The 22,422-nt window shown below is 40.8% G+C and overlaps 1 protein-coding gene and 1 pseudogene across 1 annotated transcript in view; one reads left to right on the top strand and one right to left on the bottom strand.

The window, feature by feature from the left end:
* The window catches only part of RAB31 (RAB31, member RAS oncogene family), a 114,306-nt gene that overhangs the window by 58,832 nt on the left and 33,052 nt on the right, over positions 1 to 22,422 (bottom strand). The window contains exons 5-6 of the mRNA XM_027766537.1: positions 8,729 to 8,800; positions 6,521 to 6,627 (exon numbers count right to left, since the gene is read on the bottom strand). Coding sequence (XP_027622338.1) covers positions 6,521 to 6,627; positions 8,729 to 8,800 — 179 coding nt within the window. The remainder of the gene's footprint in view (positions 1 to 6,520; positions 6,628 to 8,728; positions 8,801 to 22,422) is intronic.
* LOC106733342 (60S ribosomal protein L6 pseudogene) lies at positions 12,200 to 13,077 on the top strand (annotated as a pseudogene).

Here is a 22,422-nt window from a genome sequence, read left to right as displayed (position 1 = left end):
AAGTTCTATATAATTTTATCATCTGAGTAGGTCTGCATGCTCACCACCACAAACAAGATGTGGAGCTGTTCCAATTCTCAAGAATCCCTTATGTTGTTGTTCTATATCCATCACCCACTGTCCTCCTTCTCCTCTACTCTCAATGCCCCTAACCATAACCCCTAACCACTCATCTATCTTCTATTTCTGAAATGTTTCCATTTTAAAAATGTTGCATAAATGGAATCATATACCACAAAACCTTTGGAACTGGCTTCAGTTTTTAGCATAATTCCCCTGAAGGCTTATCCAAGTTGTATGAATCAGCAGTTGGTGGCCTTTTATTGCTCAGTAGTATTCCATGATATGGATGCACCAGAGTTTGTTTAACCATTGAAGGACATGGGGATGGATTCCAGTTTGGGACTATTACAAATAAAGTGTCTATGAATATTCATGTCCAGATTCAGTATAAACATAAATGTTCATTTCTCTGGGATAAATGCCCAAGAGTGTGACTGCTAGGCCATATGGTACCTGCATGTTGAGTTTTATAAGAAACTGTCAAACTGTTTTCCAGAGTGGTTGTGCCACTTTATATTCACACCAGCAGTGTATGAATGACACAGCTTTTCTGTTCCCTCGCCAGCTTTACGTGCCGTCAGTTTTTTATTTTAGCCATTCTGATAGGTCTGACAATGATGTTGAACATCTTTGCATACCCTTGCTCATCATCTTCAAATCCTTTTGGGTGAAATGTCTGTTCCTATCCTTTGCCCATTTTCAAAATTTGTTTTACATATTAATTTTGAGAATTCTTTATATAGTCTACATACTAGTCCTCTGAAGATAATATTTTCTCCCTGTCTAGAGCTTACCTTTTTCTCTTCACCTGAGCTTCCACAAATTAAATATTTTAATTATTATTATTATTATTTTTAGGATTTTTGCCATAGGGGGTGTGTATCCATTGGAGAGAGGTAGAAAGAGGAAAAGTGAGAAGTCACCCCCCAGGGTGATAGCCACACTGCAATCCTTTCTCCTCTGTTCTCCTCTCAGGGTTTTGGGCACACACGCACACGTGTGCCTGGCATGATTTTAAAGCCACCAGGTCCAGTGGTTGGCCTTGTGGGATCCAGCACCTTAACCACCATGCCACTTGCTGGTCCCAGAGCAAATATTTTTAAGAAGTCAAATTTATCAATTTTTCCTTTTATAGATTATATTTCCAAATCTAAGAACTCTTTGCCTAGCCCTAGCTCTCAAATATTTTTTCTAAGGAACTTTCCCAAAACTTTTATGGTTTTACATTTGCATTAAAGTCTATGATTCACTTAGACTAATTTTTATGTAAGGTTGAAATTTATTTTTGTTTTGCCTCTGGATGTTCAATTTGTCCAGCATCTTTGGTTGAAAAGCTATACTTTCTTCATTGATTTGCTTTTACATCTTTGTCAAAAATCAGTTGAGTTTACTTATATAGACTTATTTCAGATTTCTGTTCCATTGATCTATATGTCCATCCCACTGCCATGATCATACTGTCTGGATTACTATAACTATACAGTAAACCTTAATATAGGATAGATTTTTTTTTCATTTTTTTCTTCTTTGTCAATATCTTCAGATATTTTAGTGCCTATGCCTTTACATATAAATGTTAAAAATACACTTGCTTATGTTTACAAAAACTTTCCTAAGGTATTAAAGAACTGCACATAAGTCTATGAATTTGGAGAAAATGGACATCTTTACTATTTTGCTCCTTTTGATTCATGAACATAACATAGCTCTCCATTTGTTCAAGTCATTTGATGTTTCTCATTAGCGTTTTGTAATTTCCAGTATACAGATCCTACACTTATTTTGTAAAATACATAACTAGGGGGCCAGCAGGTGGCATGGTGGTGTGGTGGTTAAGGTACTAGGCTCCCACATGGCTGACCATGGTTCAAGTCCTAGACCGAGTGGCTACATAACTAATAATTTTACTTTAATTGGAGCCACCACAAATGGGATTGTGTTTTTAATTTCAATTCCTGTATAATCATTGTTAGTATATAGAAATGTGATTAATATTTTGTGTGGATCTTGTGGCCTATGACTGCTGAATATACTTACTCTTTTTAGGAGTTTTTTTTTTTTTTATGTTCCTTGGGATTTTCTAGGTAGATAATCATATCTGTGCATAAACCAACTGTTTAATATTTTAAAAGAAATGACATATCTCTATCACAAATAGAACATTACTGTCAACTATAATAAAAATGTAATCCTGAAAGGATAAATACAATAACAATAAACTGTAATTAAATTCTGGCTAGATAGAGTTGTCTGCAGAAGGCCCTCCACCTTAGGCTTGTTCTCTTACTCTCTTTCTCACAAACAGAGAATGTAGGGATAAAAATAGGTGTGAGATCCAGCTCTGGCATAGCTGGTAGTGTACTGGACTGAGGAGCTGAAGCTACATGCCAACTGTGGTTTGAATCCTTGGACTGGTTGGCTAGAAAATATGCCAGGTATGTGCATGGGGTCCCACGATTCTAGATAGCTAGAGGACTGGAGGAAGAGGATTGTGGTGTGACTAAACCCAGAAGTGAGAGGGAAGGGTGAGGGGATGTTTCTTTCTCCTCGCTCTCTCTCACAGGTATATGTTCTATTATGACTTAAATAAATACATAACAGGTGTTAAAAACTTACAAACTTCAGATTCAAATGCAACATTCTCTAGGACAGGCCATATACTAAGTCATAAAATAAGCCTCAATACATTTAATATAATTAAAATCAGACAAAACATATTTCAGATTACAATGGGATTAAAAATCATTGGCTATTAGAAATTTGGGAAATTCACAAATATATGAAAATTACACAATATACTACCAAATAAAAAATGGGCCAAAAAATAAATTTGAAAATATTTTGTAGGTTGTGATGATGTTCAATGAAAGAATATAAAATAAATAAATAAATTCAAAAAATACTTTGAGATAATCCAAAAAGCAGTATACCAAAACTTAGGGGATGCAGCTAAAGCAGTGCTTGGGGAAATGTTATAATTGTAATTGCTTACTTTAAAATGGATCTCAAATAAACACTCTAACCTTCCCCCCTTGAAAAACTAGAGAGGAGGAGAGCAAGCTCAAAGTAAACAGAAAGAAGGAAATAATAAAATTAGAGTGAAATAAATGGAATAGGAAAATTGCAGAAAGAAATCAACGAAAATGAACAGCAGTTCCTTAAAATGTTCAACAAAATTGACAAACTTTAAACTAAGTAAGAAAAGAGATAGACTGATACATGCTACAACACAGATAAACCTCAAAAACATTACGTTAAGTGAAAGAAGCCTGTCACAACAGACCAGGTAGTGTATGATTCCATTTATACAAAATGTTGAGAAAAAGAAACAAATTTGTAAGACAAAAAGGTATATTGGTGGTTACTGGGATCTGGAGAAGGGGTAATTTGAAGTGACTGCAAATAGGAATGATGTTCTTAGGGTGATGGAAAAGCCCTTAAAGTTAGATATGATCATGATTGCACAACTCTAGAAATATACTAAAAATTCATTGAAATATAACTTAAAACTGGTCATTTTTAGGTTGGGTAAGTTATTGCAATAAATTAATGTATAAATATTAAAAATTTATTAGCATCGGGACCAGCAGGTGCCATAATGGTTATGTCACTGGACTCCCATATAGTAGACTGCGGGTCAAGTCCTGGACCCAGAGGCTTAAAAAATCATGTGAGGCCTGTGTGCGTGTGTGCCCAGAATCCCTAGAGGAGAATGGAGGAGAAGGGATTGCAGTGTGGCCATCTCCCCTGGGGGGTGACTTCTCACTTTTTGTCTCTCTGTCTCTCTGGTGAGTGCATGCACCCTCACAGCAAAAATCTCTAAAAAAAAGTGTTTTTTTACTAGCATCAAACTAATCTTTCTCATTAACCTAATCAGCAATCTGAAGGAGAAGCACAAAGGGAGTTATTTCTTGTTGCATGTGTCAATAACAAGTACCACTGAAAATAATTTTGTGAGTAACAAAAGATACATATCCGGCACTTGAAACCACAACTGCAGGATCCTGAAGAGTCACATTCAGATCTTTCTGAGGCAAACTAGAGGACACAGGACCTTACCCAGAGAACTAAGATTCACAGAACAGTGGCCCCGTGATGTCATTGCTTGACAGTAGTAGCGATGGGTCATCGTAAGTCATGATATTTTTCACTTTGTCTACGCAAAAATGTGTCATGACTTTTCAGATGACTCAACAGATAGCCTTGGATTGTCTCCCATTGGGAAGGAGGGGCTGTGAGTGAATTTATAGTTGAAAGTGTGAATGGAGTTTGTCAGCTGGAGCATTTTGAAAGCCACAATATATAGTATAGGAATCAGTTTGGCACAAATCAGAATGCCCACTGAGAATACTGTACCAGTGCATAAAAGGTGAATCTGGGCTGACTCTGCAGCGCAGTGGTTAAGAGCCATGCATTGGGAGCTGGATCCCACAGGCCAACTGGACTTTAAATTCAGTCTTCCCTTTGCCTTTATTTTTTACTTTTTAAATTTTTTAAAGAATTATTTAATTTTATTTATTCATTTATTTACTTTAATTTGACTGGAGAAAGACACACTCACAGAGAGAGAGAGAAGGAAAGTGAAAAAGAAGTCACCAGGTCCGGGATTCAAACCATAGTTGACCATGTGAGATGTCCAGGACCCCAACCATCACACCACCTGTTGGCCTCCCCTTTGCGTTTAAAACATGCCAAGTGCACGTGCATGTTTGCTCAAAATAATCCTGATGAGATGAAGAAATGGAGGAAAGAGGATCACAGCCTGATTATGCCTCTGGGGGTGCTTTCTCTCTCTTTCTCTCTGGTGAGTACATGTATCTTCTGGAGAATTAAAAATAAATAAATAAAACAAAAAGGTGAACTCCATCCTAAGAAACAGCATGTCTTTGGGTGCTAGCAGCCAAGCCAACATGTCACACACATGTTTTGCCTGGCCAGGTTATACTTTTACAGAGACTGCCCCTCTTCAAGACCACTCACCCTCCCATTCTCATCATTATGGTGGGAAGTACCATCTTGTACTACCCAAATCCCCTCCCTTACACATAGGTGCCTGGTCATGACGTGCAAAATCCTTTCAAAGTAGTTTACAACTGAAACAGAGAATGCCAGGCCAATATTTCTCCAGAGACTAACTCTGCAGCATATCAAAAACTAGAGCTATGTGGATACCAGGAGCTTCCAATAAATGTCCTGTTTCTCTGAAGTTAATTTCAACCAGATTTTAGTTCCACACAACCAAGAATCCTAACTAATACCATTCAAGTTTGTTTCCTGCTTAAAGTTCTCATTTTCACAATATTGTAGGGTTGGTCTAGTTCAAGTTGTACCTTGACACAATTAGGTCATGCTAGATGATAGCACCTTCTCTCAGTAAAGTCTCTACCCACTCAGGCCTCCTTCTGAGGACAAAAGTTAGAGATCCTGCTAGGAATACTAGAGGAACAAGATGTTTAGGATTACAATGAGAAAGGGAGATAAATGAACTAAGTCTGGGGAGTCCAAAGATTTGTCCAATCCCCAGGAAAACAAACGATTAAGTGGTGTTTATGGCTGTTATTATAAACCGACCTGATGCAATGTGATATAAGTCTTTTGAAATCCCAAAGAAACACAGTAGTTTATCAAGTGCCATGTTAAGAACTTTTCTAAGATCCATTTTCATCATTTGTTTAACTTTGGTTTAATTGTATTTGGATTAGCAAAACTAGAAGCATGATGTTGTTGTCTTTATAAAAATCAACTTCTGGAATTTCCAAACCAATGAAATAAAGACAATGCAAACTTACTATTTCCTTTTTCATAATGTATTTTTTAGTAAAATAGCTAGGTTACTAGGTTAGATAATACTATCACCAAATCTCTAATCTATGTGGACCCTACAAATTTCAAGTATAGAAAATTCAATAATCCCCTCTCACTGGGGATGCCAAGGTGTTCATATACAATGTGTCATATTCAGGTATTAGGAAAAAAAATAGTAATATTATGTAGACTTGACTATATCCTTGGGTTAACTTCTAAAACTAAAATAAACAGGGATGACATGGAAAATATTGAGAATTCCAACAGTCACTACTATATAAAAGTGTTACTAAAATTGTACTAGTAGTAACTTTTATAAAGAGTAGAAAAGGTAAAAAATGAAAATCATAAAATAATCTAGCCCAAAGATTCTAGAGTCAGAGATATAACTATGCTATGTATAGGAGATTTAATTTTAATATTCATCATTGTGTGGTCAGTCAGATATACATTTATCTGTCATTTTCCCTTAATTCCTGTCTGGTTGAATAAATACACCATTGACTATCCTAAATGAATGGCCATCAGTTAAATTATTAAACTGAAGGCAGATATAACAATAAAAACAATAAAACAAAATCCCTTCTCCCTTGCAGACGTTTAGGGATGGAGGCTATGAACTACATGTAAAACATTTCTAAATGCATCTTACCTAATATCTGAGAGATCACATTTGTTTCCAGCAATAGCCATTACAATGTTTTCTGGACCATGTTCTTTCAGTTCTTTAACCCATTTCTTCAAGGTATGAAATGAATCCTAAACCAAACAGTGAAAAGAATCATTGGAAAGACTCATCGATATTCAACCAAGTAGAAATACAAACCCAATTCAATTTAGTGGAGAAAAATATTTTTAGAAAATTGATGAAGATTAACATACTCTTTCTGTGTAGGTGCAAAAGTTAACATTAGCTCAGTTATGTTTACATAGCCTATTAAAGGTTTGTTTTCTAAAATTAAAACATGGGAGTTAAGAAAATCATGCTAGTGGTTTTTTTTCTGTATTTAACATTAATGCAAAACTATGGCCTTTGAATAAGGGTAACAGGACTAAATGAATATTCATTCATTCATAACATTAAGAAAGGAACCTATATATAAATTTAGGGTCCTGTCTTCTGTCCAGCCCTTCGCTCACAGCTGTTCTGCAGGAAGCATATCTCAGCAGACACCACATTCAGATAGAAGTCATTGGGAACTCATAGAAGGTAACGGTGATGAACCATTACACTAATGATCTGTGCACTGAGTTGGCGCTCCAGGGAATAAAGTAAATACTCTGGTTCTCGACAGTGGCTCAGCAGTCAAACACGACACTGTGAGGCTGACTTCCATGGGAAGGTTCTGGGTTCATGTCCAGAGATCTCCCTGAGTATACCCAGCATATACATGCCTGTGACCCCAGGCTGGCTGAAGCCAGATCACAGTATCAAGACTGTGTTGGGGGTACTGTCTCTGTGTGTCTCTCGCTCTTATTCATGGAAAATAAGACTTTTTACAATCCTGTCTTCAAAAGAAAAGCAAATAGAGGCTTATAGATGGTGTGATAGTTAAGGCATCGGACTCCCACATGGCTGGAGTCCCGGACCTGGTGGCTTGCTTTCTCACTTTCCCTCTTTCTCTCCGTCTCTCTCTGATCAAATTAAAAAATAATAACATGGATCAGCAGATGGCATAATGATTATGTCACTGGACTCCACGTAGTCGACAGTGGTTGCACCCAGTGGCTTAAAACTCAGAGCAGATGCATGTGTGTGTGTGCCCAAAATCTCGAGAGGAGAATGGAGAAGGGACTGCAGCACGGCCATCCCCATCCTTTCTATCTCTCTGTCTCTCCGGCAAGTGCTTGTGTATGACAGCAAAACTCTCTCTCTCTAAATAAATGATAATAATAATAATTAATTAATTAAATTAATACTTATTTTTTAAAAAGAAAGAAAAGTCAACCAATTGGTGGGAGTGCAAAAAAAAAAAAAAAGTCTCTCATTCATGGACCATAAATAAATAAACTTTAAGAAAATCCTGTCTTTAAAAGAAAGGTAAATAATTCTGGGACCAGCAGTTAGCATAATGGCTATGTCGCTGGACTCCCACGTAGTCAGCTGAGGGTCAAGTCCCAGACCCGGAGGCTTAAACTCATGCCAGGTGCATGTGCGTGCGTGCCCAAGATCCTGAGAGGAGAATGGAGGAGAAGGGATTGCGGTGTGGCCATCCCCCCTGGGGGGTGATTTCTCGCTTTCTGTCTCTCTGTCTCTCTCTGTCTGTCTGGCGAGCACACGCCTCGTATAGCAAAAACCTCTCCAAAAAAAGGTAAATAATTCAATTTGTAGGAGTAGAAAAAAAAGTCATTAAGCCACTGCAGTTATTTATGAATGGTTATCCTACAGCCTGACATGGTAACTAAAAACATTTGTATTATATATAATGTAAATATACCAAACATACAAAGATCTATCCATACACACATGAACATTGTCCTTAGCAGTTTAAGTAGTATGACTAAAACACTAATAGAAAATAAATGTTCTATAATCAAACACACGGAACTTTAAAATCATTTTCCATTTCTTAAAAGATTGACCTTCTGAAGAACTGTCTAAGCAGGCATAACCTTGCCTCTACAGTCAATTGTAAAAATGAATGGTCCCTGTAATTTATTTAAAGCAGATACATGTGAGATGGTTTGTTGTATGTAGGTGAAATAAACTCAGTATATAGTGTCCACTACCCCCAACTTCAACATGAAATCTTATTTCAAGCTACTGGTAGGACTCAAGCAATGACCATTCTGCTTTAGTCTTTCTAAGACAACAAACCCCCCATACACAGCATCTCAGTTCCACAGCAGACATTCTTACCTGCTTGGTAATATCATACACTATGACAGCGGCAGCAGATCCTCGATAGTACATGGGAGCCAGTGAATGAAACTGTTTAAGAACAATGTAAAGTTTCAGGCGCAGTGAACAGATTTGATGCAATCCCAAGTTAAATATATTTTTTATCTTACATCATCCTTACAGAATTCTAAATTCCACCTCGAACTTTTCCAGGGTTCACATTAAATAATAAATTTCCCTTCTTGGCTGCACATACATTTGTGGTTCATAGACCATGAATGTACTCTTGAGTAAAGGCCAAAAACAAATTTCCTCTTAAATGTCACCATCCTGTAAATTTTCTTTTCTCTACTGCTCATCACTTACCTAATATGATTGACCCAGGGCAATCTCATTAGAATTACACAGCAGTAAGAAAAATATCTATGCCAAGGGGAGAAAAATAGAACACTGGCAAAGATCACAAGACCCTTGCTGAGCCACTAATGAGGAACACTGCGGCAAGGGCAGCCTCACGCTACTCGGCCTCAGGCTGGAGGGCTGCCAGCTCTTGAATGCAGAGCTTTCTTGCCTTCCGAAAGTCTGCAGATGGTAAGATATTAGATGAGTTCCATTCCAAAACGTTAACAAAGCAAGTATCATCCATCACTAGAATCACTCACTGGCAAACGGGATAGACAACCATTCTCAGAATATATACATCTTACGCTTATTTTGGAAAAGGGTCCAGTCTTAATTTGCATTTTTAAAGTTTAATTTAAAAAATACCTTGGGACCAGAAACACTCTGTAATGCTGGACCCACATAGGAAGGTCCTTCTGTGGTTCATGTCCCGAGGTTTCCCGTACTCCCTGGGTGCTTGTGTGCCTGTGATCTGGGGGCTGGCTAACACTAGAGTGAAACAGCATGAAGACACTGTTGGGCAGCTTGTCTCTCTTTCTCTGTCTCTTTCTCATAGAAGAGAGAGAGAGAAATAAAAAAGGGAAATAAGGAGGAAGACCGAAAATAAGAAAGTTCAAACATTTTCTTGGAGGGGTTTTGAAAATCAATGAGAAAAAGATAGCTCAATAGAAAAAGGGACAAATTATATATATATATGTATATATATATGTATTATACACACACACACAACATAGATAAATCACAGGGAAGATATAAATCACCAATAATTTTTTTAAGAGAGATTTTTGCTATAGGGTGCATGCACTCGCTAGAGAGAGAGATAGAAAGACAGAAAGTGAGAACTCATTCCTCAGGGGGGATGGCCACGCTGCAATCCCTTCTCCATTCTCCTCTCCAGACTTTGGGCATGCACGCACACACCCGGTATGCATTTTAAGCAGCTGGGTCTAGAACTTAAACTGCTGACATGAGAGTCCAGCAACATAACCATTACATCATCTGCTGTCCACCAATAGGTATTTTAAAACATGCTCAACTAGAATAAAAAGAATGAAAATGAAACAACAATGGGACACTTATTTATTAAATATTGAAAAGATCGATCATGCCCAGTGTTGGCACAGGTTTGGGAAAGGAGGTGTCCAGAATACTCCATGGGAACATACTTTAATACCTTCTTTCAAAGCCACTGTAGGCAATATATTTCAAAAGTTGAAATGTGGGGAACCAGCAGTTAGCATAATGTCTATGTCGCTGGACTCCCACGTAGTCGACCGCGGTTCACATCCCGGACCTGGTGGCTTAAAACTCACGCCGGGCATGTGTGCGTGCATGCCCAAGATCCCAAGAGGAGAATGGAGGAGAAGGGATTGGGGCATGACCATCCCCCCTGGGGGGTGATTTCTCGCTTTCTGTCTCTATGTCTCTCTCTGTCTGGCGAGCGCACACGCCCTATAGCGAAAAACCTCTCCAAAAAATAAATAAATAAAAGTTGAAATGTGCATTTCATCTGAGCCAGTAATCTCACCTATAAGGGATACATACTGGAGTGGTAATCACACACAAAAAGATACATCCTTATGTTGTATATGGCAGCATATATTTTAAAACAACCTAAAGGTTCATCATAGGGAATTGCTTAATGGTATAATGTTATGAACGGAATGTTTGCAGTGCCCCTGCCCCCATCATATGCTGAACCCTTAACTCCCAATATTAAGATATTAAGAGATGGGGCTTAGGGCGGTAATGAGGGTTAGATGATGCTGTGAGAGCAGATGGGATAGTGACCTCACACAAAGGGGAAGAGAGCACATCTGGTTCTCTCTCCACTCTGTGAGGACACAGCTAGAGGACAGCTGTATGCAAACAGGAAGTGGACCCTCACCAACTACCCCATATGCCAGCACCTTGATCTTGGGCTTCCCAGCCTCTAGAACTGTGAGAAATATAGCTTTTAAGCCTCCCAGTATGGTATTTTGTTATAAAGTCTAAGTGAGCTAAGACATAATGGAATATTCCACAACCATTCAAATGATGATGAGAATGTTCATTCATAAGAAAAGGTATCTTAACATAGCAGTAAATGAAAAAACAGTCTCAAAGTTATACATATAGCATAATATGGTTAGGCTAAAATGTGTGTAAAAGTATGTTTCCATGTACAGGAATAATATGATGTTCTTCAAAATGTTAATGATGGGATCTCTGTGATTTTTTTTTCCTTATAAGAGTCTGTATGATATAAACTTTTACAATAGTTTTGAAATAAAGTAGCTTTTAAGTTTTAAAAAAAATACAGCCATTTTTATTGGGACATAGGGGACGGAGTAGGGAAAAACAGAAAGGATGGATCCTGAAGCTTTTCTGGCAAACAACAAAACCGTAACTCATTTGCTTTATTTTATTTTATTTTTAAGAATTATTTTTATTTAATTTTATTGATTATTATTATTCTTTTAATTCAACCAGAAAGAGAGAGAGAAAGGGAAAGTGAGAAAGCAAGCCACCAGGTCCAGGACTCAAACTGTGGTCAGTCATGTGGGAGTTCAGCACCTTAACCACCATACTCTACTCATTCATTTTATAACCACATGATACTTATTGCTGCATAAAGGTTTGCCAAATTGAAGTGATCGTATCTGGAAATTTGAAGCACATGAGTTCCCTAGGGTTTTCTTTGATTACACTGAGAAATGCTGGTAAGGCACGCACAACAATGTAGACAGAAGCAGGCTACCCTTCCCATCCTCCATGTCTCTCTATGCCAGCTTCCACGAAGGGCCTCAGCCCTACCCATACGCCCTCTGACCAGCACAGGAATCATTCCAGAATTCGCTTGAGGACAGTGTCCATTTGCCATGCATGCCTTTCCATAGTCATTGACTGCCCAACACTGTGTGTTTGTCTTAATTATTTGAGACATTGGCAAAGTCATAATGCATTATTGCACAGTAAAGCAAAAAGTACGTCATGACTTTTCTGACAACCGAATACTAGGTTTCCATAAATCTATTTTAACCCCTATTCTGGCAATCCACTCCTCACATGTAAAAAGCAAAATCAGGCTATTTCCCACTATACAAAATGGCAGGTGAAAAAGCTGCGAAGCAGGATACTAAGGAGAAGAAACCTGAAGCCATGAAGGCTGGTGCCAGTGGCAAGGTTAAAAAGGGTGACCACAAGGCTAAAAAAGTCCAAGAAGGGGAAGCCCCATTGCTGCTGAAACCCGGTCCTAGTCCAGGACATTGGCAGATACTCACGATCTGCCATGTATTAAAGGAAGGTCATGTACAAGAGGAAATACTCGGCCACTAAATCCAGGATTGAAAAGAAAAAGAAAAAGGTTCTTGCCACTGTCACAAAACCAGTTGGTAGAAACGAGAATGGTGGTACCTGGGTGGTTAAACTTTGCTAAATGCCTAGGTGTTATCCTACTGAAGATGTGCCTCGAAAGCTGTTGACCCACGGCATAAAACCCTCCAGTCAGCACGTGAGAAAGCTGCGAGCCAGCATCACTTCTGGGACCATTCTGATCATCCTCACTGGACACCACAGAGGCAAGAGAGTGGTTTTCCTGAAGTATCTCAGCAGTGGCTCGCTACTCTCAACTGGACCCCTAGTCCTCAATCAAGTTCTACTGCATAGAACACACCAGAAATTTGTCATCACCACCTCCACGAAAATTGATATTAGCAAAAATCCCAAAGCACCTTACTGATGTTTAGATTAAGAAAAAGCAGCTGCGGAAGCCCAGACACCAGAAAGGTGAGATTGTTGACACAGAGGAGAAATATGAGGACACAGAGGAGAAATATGAGATTACAGAGCAGCACAAGGTTGATCAGAAAGCTATGGACTCAGAAATTTTACCAAAAATCAAAGCTGTTCCTCAGCTCCAGGGCTACCTGTGGATTATGTTTGCCCTCACAAATGGAGTTTATTCTCACAAATTGGTGTTTTAAATTTCTTGATAAGAACCAAATTAAATAACTGATATATGTGTGTGTGTGTGTATGTGTGTGTGTATAGCAAAGTCAGAATTCCTGCCCAAAGAGGGAGAAAACAATGTAGTTGTGAAACATCCCTGCTTTGTTCAGGGTCGGGAGTATGCATAAAGTGTCCTTTTAGCCCAATTATACAAAATGCCTGCTATTTTCCAAATGAACCTCCCTGTAAGAGTGGTCCATGTAAACACGAGACAGGAGGGACAGAGTTGAGGGACATTCCAAATACCAATGATAAACAATGAAACCTGACAGACAAGAAGTGGCTGAGAGACTGGTCCGAACCATTCGGAACCAAGATTACACCTGGAACGACCTCTGTCTATATCCTACTGTATAGTATCAGCATGTTGAAGACATCCCCATCTGCAGCATGGGAGTGTGGAATAATCATAACAATAATAGAGACTACCCCAGTAAGGTCAGAAGTGGGAGAGATGGTGGTTCTAGGAAGACCCCAGACCTTTTCCTGGAAAAATCATGAATAAACTGCCCCTTACTTAGCCTGGCACTAAGCCCAGTCATATAAGCTAGACATCCACCAAAGTTTGGGGCTTTCTTGCCTACAGAGTAGCCCTTCTATCTATTTCCTTCTGGGTAACAGTTCTCCCCTTCCTCTCAGAAGAAGGAAGGAAACTGTTTACCCACCTCCTCTCACGTGACTGCTCCACCTATGGAGTAGCTCTCTGTATATTTTCCTTAATAAACCTACTTTCACTGTCCCTCTAAGTCTCACTCTTCACTTCTTTTCCTGCACGAAGCCAACTACTTTCACAACCAGGTAGAAACCCCCATGGGTTGAATCTCCCTGGCAACAAACACACCAAGTAAGAGCAGTAGTACAAACTTTATTTCTCAAAAGTCAAGAAACTAGTGGACTCAAGCACAAAGAGGAACAAACTGTGGACTTCTAAGACAGAGTTCATTTTAGGCGAAACGCCATGAACTGAATCTAAAACGGTCACTGGTGTGCAGGTCTCATGAATTATTGAATAGATTTTGGCATATAATGCATTACTCATTCTTTCCTTCCTCCAAATGGAATCACTTTGAAATAAATCTGTTGGTGTAGCCACTTAAAAGATTTTATTGCTGGGGACTTGGGAGTTTTAATGAGTTAAAAGTTCACATCTCAGTTCCAAAACCCGGTAACACATTGACCAAAGGATAATATTTGTGGAGGACAAAAAGATAAATCTTTCAGTTTACAATGTACACACTTTCCCCCAAACAAATATAAAACAAAAGCACCACAATAGGCCTCCATACACAAAGTGACATTTTCTGTGGAGTCGGAATGAAGACTGATGGAAGAAGGTTCACAAAAAGATGCGTCTAGAAAAAAATGTTCACAGCCACTGGAGGTTGATAAAATCTTTATTTAAAAATCTCACCTTGAGAGGTTATTTGAAAATTAGCACAACAGATGCTAATTCAAATTCCCTTCTTCCCCAACTACCCAACAAAATATCAAGAAAACAAAAACTGTTCTAATAACTTTCAGGTGTCATTTAATTATTTAGAAGCAGCACAGGGGATTGTGAAAAGCCAATCTGGCTCTTCCAAAGAGATGGCTATGGTGTGTCCTTAGTATGAATATTTGCTTTTTAATTGCTGGAGTCTACTCAGTAAGAAGGAAGAGAAAGGCCTTCTTCAAGCACTTTGAGTGTTTTGGCCTCCTCCGCTTTCACAGATGGAACCCTACCCCACCTCCAGCAACTGGCAGGAGAAATGAGCATGACCTTTCTGGAAAGCAGCTGGACAGTGTATTTCAAGAGTCTCGCAAATGTTCCTACACTTTGATTCAACAATTCCAACTCTTAAGGGAATAATCAGGATGGTTAAAAAAAAGTAACCAGAATTCATTCTAAATGTATGGGTTATGCTCAAAAATTGGAAACAGTCTCAGTGCTTAACCATCAGGGAATGGAAACACAAATTTTGATTTGTCCATATAATAGAATATTTGGTGGCCGTTGAGCTCAAATTTTTTGTTTGTTTTCCATAGGGAAAACTTTTAGGGAGAGAGAGAGAAAAGGAGAGAAATCACTCCCCATAGAGAATGGCCATCCTGCAGTCTCTTCTCCTCCAGTCTTCTCTTGAGATTTTTGGGCATACATGCCCAGCGTGTTTTTCAATATGCTGGATCTAGGACTCAAGTTGTACAGTTGGCCATAGGGGATCCAAGTGCCTTAACCACCATGCTACCTGGCTGGCCCTCAACTCAAAAAAATTTTTTTCCACATTTTTTGATTCACAAAAGACTTTAATTGGCCCAAATACTTTCAATAGCAAGTGCAGCTGATATATACATACATATGAACACATGTCTGACTTTAGGCATAAACTCAAGTGAGTAGAATGAACATGCTATAAAGTAGCACCTAGCCGAGGCTATATAGTTTACTGCGGTCATAAAATAGGTATTTTATTATTTATATGTATTTTTTAATTTCAAGAAAAGCAATTTTTGCTTTAATAAATCAAAATCAAAACACGTTTAAAATTTGCCAGGAAAAAGGTTAGGAGTCTGTTCAAACAATAGGTAGATACTAAAAATTCTAAAAACAGATATGGACAAAGCTAAAATCTAGTAATAAGTGCACTATAATTTTCTTCTGAAACACTTTTCTCTATCCATTCCCCCTTTTACCAAATTTTTCAAAACGTCCAGTAGCCCATGCAGCCAGATGACAGAGTCAGGCATTTACTCAAGGTCTTCTATAGAAAACTAGGTCCTTGAGGGGCTCTTTGGAAAAAAGGTTTCAAGGGCCAAATAAGTTTGAAAAACTGTACACACAATAATGCTCCTCTGAAGAGTCACAACGTACTAGTAGTACATTAAAGACTGAAATTTTCAGGTAAAGAAACCAATTGATTTTGGTTTTATCTTGATTTACTTGTTTTTTTTTTTTTCTTTTTCTTTCTTTCTTTAACCATTTTACAGTACTACTGATTAACATCTAGGGACTTGGTCATTGGAGCCCACATTAGGGGAACGGTATGAAGAGAATTAGACTTAAGAATCCTGAGGCCTGGCTGGCTCTAGTCCAGTTTTTACTTCTTATAAAATGCGGTAGAGAAGGGGTTAGGGCCAGTAATGGGAGCCGAGGTTTTTCCAGTTTGCCTGGCTGGGATTCTGATTCTTCCAAGTACCTAACCTGTAACCCACACTTCCGTTCTTCCCACCCTGCACTGTCCTTGCACATGTACACACACACACACACACACACACACACACACATACTCTGCAGCACCGTGAAAAGTGTTATTCCAGGAAATCTCCTACTCCCTCAGACCACCCAGTCTGCTGTAGGCAAAATTCCTTAAATGCAGGTTGGTGGCATCATAAATTCCACAGCAGCAAAATTCTGCAGGTCAGGAAGGGGCAGTGGTGGAAAATACATGAAGTTCCAAACAAGCACGGCCCCAGCTGGGCACTGCCTCCCCAGAAGAGAATTATTCAAGCTAGAATGCTCTGGCTTCAGGTCTTGGAACTTGCAGCACTAGGTTTCGTATGATGATTTTCAAAGAACACTCCGTCCCTCGTTAGGACCTCAGATAAAGCCTGGGAACTGAAGACCCCAGATTTGCTTCAGTTGCCAGAGCACCCTCAGAAATTCTCACCCTCCCAGGGAACGGGATGTAGAGGCTAGTCAGAGAGAGCCCAGGACAAAAGCCAAATGGAGTCAGGTCCAACAGGACTCAAACAAAGAGGGAAGTGGTGGAAGAAAATTCCTGAAATTCCCAACATTCTCAGCTAGCAAAAGTTGAATGGAAAAAAACACATTACTGAATATTCTCTCTGTACCATTCAGAAGGACCTTCCAATCTTTACACAGACCTTCCCTCCCCACAGAAAAGCAGAGGGCCTCATTAATATGCTTTCTCAGATGTCCCCAGACCTGATAGTATGCAAAGTTAAGTAGGAAAGGTGCTGGGAGACAACATTCCAAACTGTTACCAATGGTTATTTCCAAATAATGGCATTATACATTGTATTACTATTTCTGAACTACTAAAGAAAAAAAATTCCTTTTTTTACCATAGGGCACGTGTGCTCACCTGGAAGACAGAAACAACGCGAGAAAGCAACCCCCATACGGAACATTCATGCCGCAATCCCTTCTCCTCCATCTCTCCCTCCTTTCAGGATTTTAGGTACGCACATGTGCATGCCAGTGTGTTTCTCAAGCCACCGGGGTCTGAGACTCAAACTGTGCAGTCAGTCATGTGGGATCCAGGGGCCTTCACCACCACATCACTGGCTGCCCCGAAAACATTTTTGACATGATACATTGCTTTTATAATATCAGGGGATGCCATTTTTTTTTTATGTGTCCTTAAAATCGAAGTGCTTCCTCAGCATTCAAGGACTCAAGGGTTGAAGTGAAAGTAGCAGGAGGAAGTGGGGTGTAGAGAGAGAACCTGACCATCACTTGACCCCTTTCTGACAAAACACAGTGCATTCTTCTTCTTCTTCTTTTTTTTTTTGAAGAGGTTTTTGCTATAGGGCACGTGCGCTCATCAGACAGACAGAGAGAGACAGAGAGAACAGAAAACAAGAAATTACCCCCCCCCTCAGGGGAGATCGCCACGCCGCAATCCCTTCTCCTCCATTCTCCTCTCGGGATCTTGGGCACGCATGCACACGCACCCGGCGTGAGTTTAAGCCACCAGGTCCGGGACGCGAACCACGGTCGCCTACGTGGGAGTCCAGTGACATAGCCATTACGCCAACTGCTGGTCCCCACAGTGCATTCTTCTTTAGGAGAAAATAATACCATACAAATACAAACATCTTTCCACAAAAAAAGGTGTTTAGGGGAGGGTATGAATTTAGGTTTTATTTTATTTATTTATTTATTTATTTATTTTGCCTTAGAGCACATGTGCTCACCAGAGACAGAGACAGACAGACAGATACAGAGAGAGAGAAAGTGAGACTCAGCCTCCCTGGGGGACGGTCACACTACAATCCCTTCTCCTCCACTCTCCTCTTGGGATTTTGGGCATGCACACATACATGCCCAGTGTGAGTTTCAAGCCACTGGGTCCGGGACTTGAACCACAGTCAGCCATGTGGGAGTCTGGTGCTCTGGCACCTTAACCACCTATCACCAACTAGTGGTTTTCAAAAGACAGCATGATGAACTGGAATATTTTAATTCATAGAACATGTATAAAAGGGTCAGGAATTTATTATTATTATTATTTTAGTTTATTTCTGTGAGTGAGAGAAAGGGAGACAGAGAGACAGCACCCCTCACAGGGTCTTGATCCTGCAATCCACCCCCAGCTTCGGCCAGCTCTGAATTACAGGCACCTGCATGTAGTCAGGGAGTCCTCTGGATATGAACCGGCAACCTTCTCAAGTGGGTCAGTCAGCCTTGCAGAGCCTGGTGTTTCACTGCTATGCCACCATTAGGCCTCAGAAGTCAAGGATCTGATACGCTGTAGACATGTATTTTTCTACCCATGAAATTACCAAGGCAATCAACTTCAGGTCCTGTTCCTATCTGTTGGCAAGCAAATAGGATATCTTAAATTCCAGAACTGTGCTCCACCCCTGTCCTAGTTACCATATCTTTGAATCAAACATGGCCGCTACTCTGTGCATTTGGAGAAGACGCCACGATGTAGGCGTCCAGGATCACAGGAGGTTGGTCGGGGCTCTCCCTCTCTCCACTCTCCTTGGTGGTCTCCTCTGTCCTTAGCTCTCATGTTCACAGTGAGCAACCCACATTCAAGTCCCCGCAGCATGCAACAACAGGCCCATGTGAGCCAGGACTGCTCCTTAGCCAGAACAAGAAGGTGGTTCCCTGGGCTTGAGTGCAGACAGTAGACCAACAGGCTGGCCTACTGCACAGGAATGCACCTGCAAATGTGGGCGGTCATCTACCCCAAAGTGCCACATGCCCCAGACTCTGCCTAGTTCACTGTGCGCTACTAGGTGCTATTCGCACAGCCTCAGTCCAGCCCCACTCAGCCACTCCTCCCTCCTCACCAAGTAAAGTTCATCCTTTCCTCCACTAGATGTCTGGAAGTCTCCATCACAGCATTTAGATATTACCACGGCTCCAAGCTGTCCACACAGTACTAGAGGGACCCTATTTTTTAAGTTCTGGATTATGATATGTATTTACATATACCATAGAATTTCATTTTTAACTTTTTTTTTCCTTTTTTTTTTTTTAATGAGAGGTTTTTGTTATAGGGCATTTGTACTTGCCAGAAACAGAGAGAGAGAAAGAAAAGTGAGAAAGCATCCCCCATGGGAGATGGTCACTCCACAATCCCCTCTCTACCATTTCTCCCTCTTTGTGGGATTTTGGGCACACACACACATGTGCCCAGTGTTTTTCCTTTTTTTTTTTTTTTTTGGAGAGGTTTTTGCTATAGGGCACATGCGCTCACCAGACAGACAGAGACAGAGAGACAGAAAGCGAGAAATCACCCCCGGGGGGGATGGTCACGCCACAATCCCTTCTCCTCCATTCTCCTCTCGGGATCTTGGGCACGCACGCGCACGTGCCCGGCGTGAGTTTAAGCCACCGGGTCCAGGACTTGAACCGCAGTTGACTACATGGGAGTCCAGCAACTTAGCCATTACGCTAACTGCTGGTCCCCCCAGTGTGTTTCTCAAGCTGCTGGATCCAGACTTGAAATGACCACAGGGGATCCAAACTCCTTAACCATCACACCATGGGCTGGTCCCCAATATTTTTCTTTATGTATAAATCAGATTGTGTCACTTTCCTGTCCAAATTCTTTCAAGTCTAAAACCCAAGCTCTGTACTCAATGTCTGAGGCCTGGTCACTCGCACCCCTCTCCAGCTCGTGTGCAACCCGGGACCTCCTCGCAGCTTCCTGAAGGCACAGGCAGGCCCAGCTTCAAGACCTCCCCGGATGCCTTTCAAAGCTCAGACTGCTCCACCACTCACCCACAAGGCCACTCCCCCGTTTCATTCACATCTTTTCTCAAATACCACCTCCCCTGAGAACCTTGACCCTATCTAGGCCACAGTAGGGACGCCACATGTTTGATGACTGAACACGCATGACGAATTGATAACCCTGTGAAAACAAGTAAAGGCAATAGGACTGTTTCCACTTTTCAAAAGAGAAAAACGAGGGAACCAGCAGTTAGCGTAATGGCTATGTCGCTGGACTCCCACGTAGTCAACCGCGGTTCGTGTCCCGGACCCGGTGGCTTAAAACTCACGCCGGGCGCGTGTGCGTGCGTGCCCAAGATCCCGAGAGGAGAATGGAGAAGGGATTGCGGCGTGACCATCCCCCCTGGGGGGTGATTTCTCGCTTTCTGTCTCTATGTCTCTCTCTGTCTGTCTGGCGAGCGCACGCGCCCTACAGTGAAAATCTCTCCAAATAAATAAATAAATAAATAAAGAGAAAAACAAAGGCACAGAATGGTTAAGTGAATTGCCTGAAGACACTCAAACAACTCCTAAATGGTAAAAGTAGACCCTGAACACAGGTTTTTTAACTGTAAGTTCCATGGTTTTTCCATTTCTGTGTTGCTTCTCTGAAATGAAACCTTGCTCATACTGATGTCACGACAACACGGGTTTACAAGGAACGTATTCGCTCAGAGAACAGTACCTACTGAACACTTGCTACGTGAAGGCACTGTGCTGAGCGAGGGGAGGCAGAATAAAAAAATGGTCCCAAGGCTGTCCACGTCCTAACCCTGGAACCCGTGATCATGAATGGTACACGGCAAGGGAGAACTAAGGTCAGGTCAGACGGGAGATGATCTCAGATCACCTGGGTGGGACTAATGTAAGCACGAGGGTCCTCACCAGTGGAGAGGGAGGCAGGTAACTCAGAGAGAGATTTGAAGATGCTATTTGCTGGCTGTGAAGATGGAGAAAGCCAAGGAATATGGGCAACATTTGAAAAAGGTCAGGAAATAAATTTTGCCTTCTTGCACCCAGGAAGGTTCGCAGCCCTGTTAATGCTTTGATTTTAGTGCAGTGAGACCCACTTCAGACTTCTGACCTTTGGAACTCATAAGAGAATAAATCTGTCCTGTTTTAAGGCACTAAGGTTGTGGCAATGAGTTCCAGGAACAACAGAAAATGAAGTGAGAGGGTGAAGAAGATAAAGTCCCTGCCTTCAAAAAAGGTCTTTTTTCCCCTGGGAGTATAGAGTGAGCGAGGCAGCCATCCATGGGCCTCCTCTGGATTGAGAGTATTTCCAGAAGGGAAGTCTGGGTTCTAAGGATTCTCCATGATGTTCTGGTTAGGCCTGTCAGCAGCTCAGGTATGCGTTTTTTCTTTTGTTTGTTTGATTGTTTCAGTTGCCAGGGGCACGTGCACTTACCCTGAGAGAAACAGAGAAACCGAGAAAGGGACAGAGCAAGAAAGCACTCTACAATGAGACATGGTCACACTGCAATACTTTCTCCCCCATTTCTTTTTTTTTTTTTTTAAGAATTATTTGTTTAATTTTATTTATTATTATTATTTTATTGGCTATAAGGCACAGGTGCTCACCAGAAAGAGAGAGAGAAAGCAAGAAAGCAAGTAACCAGGTCCAGGACTTGAACCACTGTTGGCCATGTGGGAGTCCGGAGCAGTAACCACCAAGCCACCAAGCCACCTGCTGACCTTTCCCTCCATTTCTTTTTCCTGTTAGGATTTGGGACATGCACACGCACACACACACCCAAGAGTGTTTTTCAAGCCACTGGGGTTGGTATTTGAAACGTGGTCAGCCCTGTGGGATCTGGCTTCCCTTAACAATCAGGCTGCCGGGCCAGCTTGACACTGATTTGTTACTAAATAAAGTTCATCTGCCTAGGTTTCTATTCAAGAATGACATCCATAGGCTTCATAAGCTCTTTCTTCTGTATTTAACTAGACCTGGGAAACTAGCTACATAAAAGAAAGAGAAAACAGGAGAGAAGAGGAGAGAAGGAGAAAAAACCATTTTGATCCAGCCACCCCTCTACCAGGTATATACAATATTTAAGAAAGACAAAATCAGAATGTCTAACATATCTTCAGTCCCAGGTTCACTGTACCATTATTCATAGTATACAGAATCAATCTAAGTGTCTGTCAATAGATAAATGGATAAAGAAAACGTGGTTATATAGACATTAAGGGGACACAGGAGAGTCCCCTCTTCCTGGGATAACATGTGAGACGCAGGCAAGAACGGGAGCCTTTCTGTAAGCAGTGGAAACTCATCCACGAGGGCTGTGCTTCCTCTCTGCCGGCCTCTGTCTCCCCATGTCCCTTTCTGCTTCCTTCCCTACCAACTCCTCCACCCCACTGT

Source organism: Tupaia chinensis, unplaced genomic scaffold, assembly GCF_000334495.1.
Source record: "Tupaia chinensis unplaced genomic scaffold, TupChi_1.0 Scaffold143584_1, whole genome shotgun sequence".
Classification (NCBI taxonomy): Eukaryota; Metazoa; Chordata; class Mammalia; order Scandentia; family Tupaiidae; genus Tupaia; species Tupaia belangeri.
Note: the sequence above shows the minus strand (reverse complement) of the source record. Positions and strands in the feature narration are given on the sequence as shown.